At 70.0% G+C, this 10,882-nt stretch overlaps 1 protein-coding gene across 1 annotated transcript; it reads left to right on the top strand.

Moving 5' to 3' along the window:
- The first annotated feature begins 632 nt into the window (after positions 1–632).
- On the top strand, positions 633–9,730 carry KCND1 (potassium voltage-gated channel subfamily D member 1). The gene is made up of 7 exons (XM_067552364.1): positions 633–670; positions 1,114–2,378; positions 6,591–6,753; positions 6,847–6,930; positions 7,692–7,787; positions 8,009–8,250; positions 8,379–9,730. Exons 2-7 carry the CDS (start codon positions 1,282–1,284, stop codon positions 8,578–8,580), a joined length of 1,884 nt encoding a protein of 627 aa, XP_067408465.1. The 5' UTR covers positions 633–670; positions 1,114–1,281; the 3' UTR covers positions 8,581–9,730.
- Positions 9,731–10,882: the final 1,152 nt, after the last annotated feature.

The following is a 10,882-nucleotide window of genomic DNA, read 5'->3' as shown; positions in this document are numbered from 1 at the left end:
AAGTGCTGCGTGGTTCCCAGGTGCTGACGAAGGTTTGTTCCGGGGGGGCCCGGCTGGGGGGGCCCGGAGAGCGGCGCTGCGGGTCGGGGGTGAGGGGCCCCGGCAGAGTCCTTCCGCCCATGGGGCGGGGCGCGCTCTCCCCTGGCAGTGGGGCTCGGTGCTGGGGGGCCGCGCTGTGGGGCGGGGGGGGGGCTGTCTCCTGAATTATCCCAGATCCTTGGTTCAGGGCGAGGCATCAAATGGGCGATTCCGGCTGGGCGGGGGGGGCTGGGCGCCGGGCGCCGGGACGCCTGGGTTCCCTCCCCGGCTCTGAGTTGCCTCGCTGGTCTGTGGACCCCCCCCCCCGCTGTGACTCCAAGGCCCCCCGGGCTCAGTCCCCCAAATGCTCCCTCTGCTCTGGGCCCCGCCCGCTCCCATCGGTGCCCCCGACCTCATCCTTGCCCTTCAAAGCCCGGATTCCCCGCCCCCCCCCCCCGCTCTATGGATCCACCCCCCACCTGCCCCCCCCGCCCCCCGGCCAGTGCAGCGATATAAACCCGGTGCGTCCCCCCGGGGCTGGTGCAGGCGGACACACGCCCCGCTCCGCGCGCGCACAGAGCCGGAGCCGGGACCGAGACCCCCCGGCCCCGAGTCCAGATCGCCGCCCCCGTGCGCGGAGAGACAGAGCGAGGTAGGTGAGCGCGGCCGGGCCGGGCCGGGCCAGTCTGTCCTCTCCCGGGACAGACTGCGTCCCGCCCCCTCCATCACCCCCGCAGCTCCCCCCCCCATGCGGCCCCCAGCCCCAGACCTGCCCCCCCCCCACCCAGCAGTTATCGTCCCGCTGCCGGGGGGCCGGAAAGTGGGAACGGGGCTTGGATAAGAATCAAACGCGCCCCCCCCCCCCCGATGCTGGGCAGGGAGTGACCTGCGCCCCCCCCAACCCTCCAGGTCCCCGCTCCTCCCCCAGAGCTAGAGAGAGAACCCAGGCGTCCTGGCTCCCAGCTCTGCCCCTCCCCCTCCCAGAGCCGGGGAAAGAACCCAGGCGTCCCGGCTGAAGTGTCCGGCCGCGGCTGGTCCCCTCCGGGCTGCGGCCGGTTCTCGCTTTTCTCCTTCAGCGGCTCTTCCCTCCCGCAGCGCCCCGAGCCGCCCCCCGGCCGCCTGCTGAGCCTTCGGGCCCCCTGCGAGAGACGGGACAGAGCCGCCGGCCCCTGCGACCGTGACTGGGAGCGCCCGGTGCTGCGTGACCAGCCGGCGGAGCCGCGGGTCCCGAGCCCGGCCCCAGACGCGTCCGGCCCGGCCCCCATGGCGGCTGGCGCGGCCTGGCTGCCCCTGGCCCGCGCGGCCGCCCTGGCCTGGCTGCCCGTGGCCCGGGAGCCGCTGCCGGAGCCGCCCGGCGGCCGGCGGCGCGACGAGCTGCTGGTGCTGAACGTGAGCGGGCGGCGCTTCCAGGCCTGGGCGGCGACCCTGGCGCGCTACCCGGACACGCTGCTGGGCGGCCCGGAGCGCGAGTTCTTCTACCAGGCGGCCAGCCGCGAGTACTTCTTCGACCGCGACCCGGAGCTCTTCCGCCACGTGCTGAGCTTCTACCGCACCGGCCGCCTGCACGGCCCGCCCCGCGACTGCGCCCGCGCCTTCCAGGCCGAGCTGCGCTTCTACGGGCTGGCGCCCGAGCTGCTGGGCGACTGCTGCCTGGCGGACGGCGGGGAGGAGGCCGAGCGCCTGGCGGCCGAGCAGGAGGCCGGGACGGCCGCCAACGCCGCCCTGCCGCCGGGCAGCGGCCTGCGCCCGCGCCTGTGGCGCGCCTTCGAGAGCCCGCACAGCGGCACGGCGGCCCTGGCCGGCTACTACGTGACCGGCTTCTTCATCGCCGTCTCCGTGGTGGCCAACGTGGTGGAGACGGTGCCCTGCGCCGCGCCGCCGGGGAGCAGGCGGCCGGCCCAGCCCTGCGGCGAGCGCTTCCCCCGCGCCTTCTCCTGCGTGGACGCGGCCTGCGTGCTGCTCTTCAGCGCCGAGTACCTGCTGCGCCTCTTCGCCGCCCCGCGCCGCTGCCGCTTCGCCCGCAGCGTGGCCAGCCTCATCGACGCCCTGGCCGTGCTTCCCTTCTACGTGGGGCTGGCGCTGCCGGCCAGCGAGGCGCTGAGCGGCGCCTTCGTCCCCCTGCGCGTCGTGCGCGTCTTCCGCATCTTCAAGTTCTCCCGCCACTCGCAGGGGCTGCGCATCCTGGGCCACACGCTGCGCAGCTGCGCCTCCGAGCTGGGCTTCCTGCTCTTCTCCCTCACCATGGCCGTGCTCGTCTTCGCCACCGTCCTCTTCTTCGCCGAGAAGGGCGCGCCCGGCACCACCTTCACCAGCATCCCGGCCGCCTTCTGGTACACCATCGTCACCATGACCACGCTGGGGTGAGCCTGCGCCCCGCTGCGCGCCCTGCGCCCCCTGCGCGCCCTGCCCCCCAGCGCTCCCCTGCCCCGCCCCATGCGCGCCCTGCGCCCCCTGCGCGCCCCACCCCCGTCCCCTCTGGTACACCATCGTCACCATGACCACGCTGGGGTGAGCCTGCGCCCCGCTGCGCCCCCCTGCGCGCCCTGCGCCCCGCTGCGCCCTGCCCCCCTGCGCTCCCCTGCCCCGCCCCCTGCGCGCCCTGCGCCCCGCTGCGCGCCCCCCTGCCCCGCCCCAGTCTGGTCCACCATCGTCACCATGACCACGCTGGGCTGAGCCTGCGCCCCGCTGCGCCCTGCCCCTCTGCGCCCCTGTGCCACGCCCCCTGCGCGCCCCGCCCCCTGCGCGCCCCACCCCCGTCCCCGCCCCAGTCTGGTACACCATCGTCACCATGACCACGCTGGGGTGAGCCGGTACACCCCGCGCGCCCTGCGCCCCATCATCGTCCCATGACCACGCTCACCGCGCCCCACCCCCGTCCCCTCTGGTACACCATCGTCACCATGACCACGCTGAGCGCGCCCTGCGCCCCGCTGCGCCCCGCCCCCTGCGCTCCCCTGCCCCGCCCCCTGCGCGCCCTGCGCCCCGCTGCGCGCCCCCTGCCCCGCCCCAGTCTGGTCCACCATCGTCACCATGACCACGCTGGGGTGAGCCCCCTGCGCGCCCTGCGCGCCCTGCGCCCCGCTGCGCCCCGCCCCCCTGCCCCCTGCGCGCCCGCGCCCCCTGCCCCGCCCCAGTCTGGTCCACCATCGTCACCATGACCACGCTGGGGTGAGCCTGCGCCCCGCTGCGCCCCCTGCGCGCCCCGCTGCGCCCCCCCCCTGCGCTCCCTTGCCCCGCCCCCTGCGCGCCCTGCGCCCCGCTGCGCGCCCCCCGGCCCCGCCCCAGTCTGGTACATCATCGTCCCATGACCACGCTGGGGTGAGCCTGCGCCCCGCTGCGCGCGCCCCACCCCCGTGCGCGCCACGCTGGGGTGAGCGCGCCCCGCTGCGCCCCCCTGCGCGCCCTGCGCCCCGCTGCCCCGCCTCCTGCGCGCCCTGCGCCCCGCTGCGCGCCCCCCCCGCTGCGGCCCCGCCCCAGTCTGGTACACCATCGTCCCATGACCACGCTGAGATGAGCCTGCGCCCCCTGCCCCGTTGCGCCCTCCCCGCCCCACTCCTGCGCCACGCTGGGGTGAGCCTGCCCCGCTGCGCCGGGCCCCAACACCATCGTCCCATGACCACGCTCTGCGCCCCCTGCCCCGTTGCTCCGCTGGCGGCTCGGCTGGCGCTGTTCTCGGAGGGGCTCCGGGACCCGTCGGGGAGACGCGGCCACCCGCGGGCCTGGGGCCGCGCTAGTCACTGGCCGCGCTTCGGGCCGGAGCCCGAAATCTCTCCCTCGACGCCTCGGGTCGCCGGCGCGGGGCCGGTTCCGCTCTTGGTCTCCGGAGCCCGGGGCCGCCCCCACCGCAGGGGCCGGGGCTGGGACCAGGCGGCTGCTCGGGCGCCGAGTGCGAATCCAGCGCGGGCCGCTCCTGGCACCTGCGGCGGACTCGGAAGTGGGGGGGCCTGGAAGCCAGGACTCCTGGGTTCTCGCCCGGCTGTGGGAGGAGGAGGGGGGGGCCGAGTGCTGGCGGGGGGGGGCTGGGCCCGGCACCGCTGGTACCTCCTGCGCGGGGCCCTTCCCCGGCCGCTCAGCTCTGAGCGGGAGCCCGCATGGCACCTTGCCCCGGGTGCCGGCGGCGGGGGGGGGCTGCGGGTCGGGAGTGAGAAGCCGGCACGTCTCTTTAACAGGGGCACTGTTAAATCCGGGATCCCAGGGCCCCCCCCGCCCCGGCTCTACCCCAGCACCCCCCCCCCCCCGCTCCTACAGTCTGGGGGAGAACCCAGGCGTCCTGCTCTCCGCGCCTCCCACCCCCTTTTGCTCATTACTGGAGGTGTAATTAGCTGCCGGGTTTTGCTCTGCTCAATTAATCTTTAATATCCCCAGTGCCTGAGCCGCGCGGCAAAGAGCTGGGGGGGGGGGGGGAGGACAGGGTAAGTAGCATGTAGCCTGGTGCTGAGATGCAGCCACCTCTGGGGTAGGACAGCTGGGAACAGCCGCACAGAACGCCGCCTGGGGATGGCTTGCCCAGCGCTGAGATGCAGCCACCTCTGGTGCGGGTCGGCTGGGGACAGCCATTTGGGACAGGCCCTGGAGGGACGATCCGGTCTCTCACTGAATCTGCAGAGGCTGGGAGGGAGGCAGGCGAGGCGCGACGCAGGGGAGAAGGGGTTCACGCCCTGTCTTACACAAGGGACCAGGAGAGCTTTCATACCCTGGTGGGGGGTCGGGCTCTCCCCCCCCATCCACGCAGGGCTCAGCCCCTCCAAGAGGGGGTGGCAGGGACACCCCCAAACACTCTCCCGGTCTCCATACAAGTGGCCCTTCCCTTACTTTCCACCAGGGGGCGCCAGGGGGGTTGCACTTGCCCCTGTCACGCTCAGCAGGGGTCACGGTTACACAAAGCGTGCACGGAAGAGATGCATTGTGGGTACGGTGGGGGGCCGTGTGGGCTCAAGGGCAGGTGGGATCGCCTCCATCAGTAGGTTCAAGTGTTAACAGCCCCGGCTGAGGGACGGGCCCCACCACAGCTCATAGGTGCTTGGAGGAGTTGTGGCTTCATGGAGACTGGAAGGGGCGGGGTCAGGACTCCTGGGTTCCATCCCCTGGGCTACAACGTTCAATGGAGGCCCTGAGCCAGGGCCAGGGGGGCAAGGCCCCCCCCCATGTTGATTCCGTTCGCCCAACATAAATATCGCCTGCACTTCCCGTTAGAAAGGCTCCTCCTTGCCATCCCAAACCACTGTGCGGTGTTATGTGTGTCTGTTCCCCGGCTGCCCCGCCCCAGAGGTGGCTGCACCTAACTACCACCCTCCCCCTTGCCCCACCCAGGGTGCCCAAAGCCCCATGTGCGGGGACCCCGCAGCGCCGCACTTCCTCCCTCAGCCCCTGCCGCCCGCCCTGCCCGCGCCCCGCCCCACGCTGTGATCTCGGGGGCACTGCACGTTTAACCAAGGCCAGGAATTCCCGGCATTGCTGGCGCTGGGGGGGGGGGGGATGAATTATTTATCCACGGAGAGCGGGATGCAGAAAGCGGCAGCATCCGCATCGTCCCTGTGCTGCGGAGAGGGGGGCCGGGGGGGCAGATAGCACTGGCGTGGCAGGGGCTGCAGGTCAGGAGTGAGGGGCACCAGCAGGACCTGGGGCGGGGGCGTGGGACCAGGATGCCTGGGTTCTCTGGGAGGGGAGCAGAGGCTAGTGGTTAAAGCCGGGGGGGGGGAGGGTGTTCTTTAACGCTTTGCACCTGTCTGCAATGGGGGTGTGATCTCAGCGGCTGCAGGGCAAATCGGCCCCCCCACAGTTTGTCCCATGGAGGGTTCCCCCCCTTCCAGACCCCAGCCGGGGTGCAGTGGGGGGGTCCCTTCCCAACCCCCCATGTCCCCGAGCGACTCACCCCCCCCCCCCGCAGAGCTGCAGGAAGGTCGGGGTCTCAGATGCCCCCCCCCTCGGTCCCAGGAGCCACTGGTGCCCCCGGCTCAGGTCCGTGCCCCCCCCCCACGCTGCAGTGCGAGGTTACAGTGACCTCCTGCCAGCCGAGCGGAAACGCTCCTGCCGGGCCCTGGGGACGCCTGAATATTTCATGTCCGCGGTAGTTAGACTCGGGCTGGCCCAGATCCGGGCAGGGGGGGCTGTTTACTCCACACCCCCCCCAGCATCCACCCCCCTCTGGCCCAGAACCCAAAACCTCCTCCTGCATGGACGCCATCGCTCCGGTGCCCCCACTGAGGCGCTGCACTGAGGGGCTTGGGGGGCTGCCGTGGGGCAGGGAGTGGGTGGGGGTCTGAGTCGGGGGGTCCCAGGGTCCTGGCCATTTATGACAGGCTAACATTCCCCGCACTTCCCACTGAACATCACATTCTTGATTTGCTGTGGGGCTGTTCCCCAGCCGCCCTGCCCCAGAGGTGGTTGCATCTCGCCCCAGGTGAGCCCTCCCTGGGCGCGTCACCCCTCTGCGAGCGAGCGGCGCAGGCTCTCGGCAGACTCTGGCAGCGGCGCATCTTTGGGGTTTTCTCCCCAGCCGCAAGGGCTGGAAACTCACTGTTTTCACCGCCCAAAAGCTGCGCTGCTGGCGCATTTCGCTCCCCCCCCCGCAGGTACGGGGACATGGTGCCCAGCACGGTCGCCGGGAAGATCTTCGGCTCGATCTGCTCGCTGAGCGGGGTGCTGGTCATCGCCCTGCCGGTGCCGGTCATCGTCTCCAACTTCAGCCGCATCTACCACCAGAACCAGCAGGCGGACCAACGCCGGGCGCAGCAGGTGGGGGCGGGGGGACACGCGGCGGGGGAGGGCTGAGCTTGGGGGGCGGGGGGGTTGTGTCCGTGTCGCTGACTCTGCCCCTCCCCCCGGCAGAAGGTTCGCCTGGCACGGATCCGCCTGGCCAGGAGCAGCACCATCAACGCCTTCCTGCAGGACAAGCGCGACGGGGGCCTCGAGGTACCCGACACGCCCAGCGCACGCCCAGCGCACGCCCAGTGCACGCTCCCCCGCACGGCAGCTGCGCCCACGCGCCACCACGGGGCACACTCGCCCAGTGGCAAGAGAACCCTCACTGCAAGTGTCTGCGCACACTTACACCCTCGCACACTCATCCCCTGCACACTCGGCTCCATGGCACTGATGCACCGGTGTGCAATGGCACGGCACACTCGTCCCCCCCGAATGCTATTAGCACAGCCCCGCACAACCCCCATGCACACCGCCACCACTGCCTCAGTTGCACGGACACTCACCCCTCGCACCCTCACAGCCCCATGCACACTAGCTGTACACACACAATTGCACTAGCACAGCCATGCACGATCGCAATACACACCCACCTCACACAAACCCACACAATCACACTCACACCTGTGCACAACCACAATGCATAGCCGTCCCTCACACGCGCACACAGTCACACTCACACAGCCATGCCCAATCTCAGGGCACACTCACCGCACCGCCGCCCCTTGCACGCGTCCCCAGTTGCAGTGTGGCTGTGGCACCCTTCCAGCCTTACACAAGCACATCAGTGCAGAACATGGCTGTGTTCGCTCATTGCACGCTTCCCCCCGCCCCCATTGCTCGACCCCTCCCACTCACCCCTGCTCTCAGCGCCCCTGGGAGAGCCCTGGGGAACCCCCCGGCAGGCCGTGCACGTGTGTGGGGGGGTGTCTGTCTGTCTGTCTGTCTCTGATCTCCTCCCCCCAACACAGGACCTGGGCAGCGCGGCTCGCGGCCTGCCTGTGCGGAATCGCTCGACCTTCCAGCAGCAGCATCACCACCTGCTGCATTGCCTGGAGAAGACCACGGTGTGTGGGGGGCAGGGGGCCGCTAGGGCCATGGGAGACATGGGGGGGGCACGGATGGCTGGGGGGCTGGGGAGCGGAGGGGTTGTGGGGGGGGGCTGGCTGGGGGGCAGAGGGCGGCTAAGGGGCGTGGCTGGGGAGTGCGGGTGCCTGGGGCGGTGGGGGATGGCTGGGGGGCAGAGGGCGCCGCGGGCCCCACTCATATCCCCCCTCTCCCCCCGCAGTGCCACGAGTTCACGGACGAGCGCTCGTGTAGCAGCGCCGGGCTGCGGGGCTCGCTGGGCGGCCGGACCAGCCGCAGCACGTCCGTCTCCTCCCAGCAGGGCGGCGCCACCTCCTGCTGCCCCTGCCGGGGCCCCCCGCGCCGCGCCCTGCGCCTCATCTCCTCCGCCAGCTCCTTCAGCCGGGCCAGTGCCCAGGAACTCCGCACCCTGCAGGGCCGCACGGGCCCCGCTGCCCCCCGAAGGTAAGAGGAAGAGCAGGGGGGCCTGAGACGCCTGGGTTCTGGGGAGTGGGTTCGGGTGGGTAGAGTGTTGGGGGGGGCTGGGGGCCAGGACTCCTGGGTTCACGCTCTCTCTCTCTCTGCCCCCCCAGCCGCTCCAGCCTGAACGCCGAGGCCCACGAGAACATGACGCTGAACTACGACGCCGCGGACCTAGCGGCCGCTATCACCGGCCTCCCCACGCCCCCCGCCAACACCCCCGAGAGCCGGCCCCCCTCGCCCCACACCCTGCCCATCTCCAGCCTGCCTGCCCCCTACCGGCACCACCCGCCGGGCAAGATCTCCTCCTTGTAAGGGCAGAGGGTGGAGGCGGGGGTGCCCCGTCCCTCCACCCACCTCCAGAGCCCAGACAGCGGGCGCCTGCCTGCCCGGATGCCTGGGTTCCACGCGGCCGGGGCGTTGCCTTGCACTTCGGTTCCCCCCAGCCCACTCACATGCATGACTCTGCCTGGGTCCCGCCTCTGCCGCGGCAAAGTCTTCCACAAACGCTGAAGTGCCACCTGCCTAAGGAGATGGCCTTGCCCGGACACCTGGGTCCTTTCTCCCCCCTCCCCCACCCCCAGCACCCCCCTCAGCTCCCTGTTCTACTCAAAGCCATATCTAGGGCCAGCTATGCAACCTGCAGCCGGGGGCGGGAGACGGGCAAACAGGACTACTTCCAGGATACGGCGCGGGGCTGAAACCTGCCCAACCCCACGCCTCAAGGGAATGGGGGTGAAAAACCTCATTACCCCACAGCCATGGTGCTCTCCCAGCAGGGGGGCTGGGAGCCAGGACTCCTGGGTTCCATCCCTGGCTTGGGGTTTGGGGCCAGAGATCTGTTGGGGAAGCATCGAACCAGCTGAGCTTCCACCAGGGTTCACAGCCTCCTCGCCCGGGGGCCCAGAGAGCCCCGTCCCCCCCACACCTCCCGATGCATGAGATCAGAATCAAGGAGCTGGGGTGCCGGACTCCTGGGTCCCATCCCCAGTGCCTTGGCCCAGCTCCAGTGGACCCGTCCACTCCTGGCACTCAGGGCCCCCACCCAGATCTCACCGCAGCCCCCCCCCCCCCTGAAATCGCAGCCCTGGACTATGCATGGTTCCCGCACCCCGCGGGGCGCTGCCCGCCGCCACCTGCATGCATGTCCTGTCTAGACGCAGTGGGCAGGCTCGTACGTGGGGGGCAAGGGGGTACCAGATCCCCCCATTCCAGCTCCCTGCCCTCCTCCCCGGGTCCTTTTCTAGGTACGAGGAGAACACGGGCTGCAAACTGCTAATAATCCGCGGCTTCGACCGGCCACCCCGCGAGCAGGCCATTGGGTGGGGGGGTCAGGACGCCTGGGTTCTCTCCCTGGACCTGGGAGGGGAGCGGGGCCTAGTGGTTATAGCCGGGGGAGCCAGGACTGCTGGGTCCTCTCCCTGACTCAGCCGTTGGACGCGGTGTGTGACGCTGGCCAAGTCACTTCAACTCAGGTTCCCCTTCGTGTCCCGACGGGGGGGGGGGGGAGGCAGCGCGGCTTTACCCCGGGGCGGGGGGGCTGCCGGGGGGCTGCCGCTGTTTGCAGAAATACAACGAACGGTGTTGGAACTGCGAGTCCGTCTCCTGCCCGTCCTTGGGGTGCGCCGGGGGGGGGGGGGGGGGGCCTCGGCCGGGCACCAACCCCCACGTGGGCGGGGGGCAGGAACGCGGTGCGGGGTCTGTCCCCCGGGGGGGCCTAATAGTGGGGGCGGGGCCTGTCCCCCGGGGGCGGGGCCCAATCCCTTCAGATCTGTGTGTGTGGGGGGGCTCCTAACCCCGTCTCCCCCAGCCACCCCTACATGCCTGGGGGTGGGGGCTGGGACTGGAGCCCGGACGCCTGGGTTCTCTCCCTGGCTCTGGGCTGGGCGGGGGCTGGTGGATTAATAGGTGAGAAAACGAGGCGGGATTATACTTGAGTGACAGGCACCTGAGCCAGTCACAGAGGAGGTGGTTCCCGCTCAGCCGGGTTAACCCCGCCCCCACCCCTTGCCTGGGGAGGGCGGAGCTAGGGAGGGTTGGGTCGTTGATTGGATGTCGCCTTCTAGCCAATCAGAATTGAGGCCTTTCTTCTTGGCCAATCAAAGAGCGACCACCTACTGTCAAACCAATCAGAAGTGAGAGACATGCTGTTAACCAATGAAATGTAGACTCCTGTCTCCTCAGGCAATAACGTCATTTACTTCCTCCAATCAGAGGTGTGGAATTCCAGTAGCCAATCAGAACCGAGGGTGGGTCCTCTTTCCCCATGAAAGCCGACGTATATGTCTTCTAGCCAATCAGAGATGGCTCCTTGGCGTTTCAGCCATTCGGAAATTGATTCCCTGCCTCTCAGGCAATCAGAAATGAGTCCTCCACCGCTCAGCCAATCAAAAACAGGTTCCGTATTTCTTAGCCAATCAGACATAAATGTTTCACTTCTGAGCCAATCAGACAATTCACTGTTGCTAAGAGGGTACAAGTCCCGCCTTCCGGTGTCGTTGCTATGAGAGGGGGCATTGGAATGAGAAAACGGGGGGTGGGACCTTACTTGATGGGCAGTTCAACCATGACCAATCAGATAGTTGGTCCAATGAGCCAATGAGCGTGGGGCCGGTGA

This window comes from Emydura macquarii, unplaced genomic scaffold, assembly GCF_026122565.2.
Source record: "Emydura macquarii macquarii isolate MOO-44397 ecotype Brisbane River unplaced genomic scaffold, CSIRO-AGI_Emac_v2 contig_1386, whole genome shotgun sequence".
Taxonomy (NCBI): Eukaryota; Metazoa; Chordata; order Testudines; family Chelidae; genus Emydura; species Emydura macquarii.
Note: the sequence above shows the minus strand (reverse complement) of the source record. Positions and strands in the feature narration are given on the sequence as shown.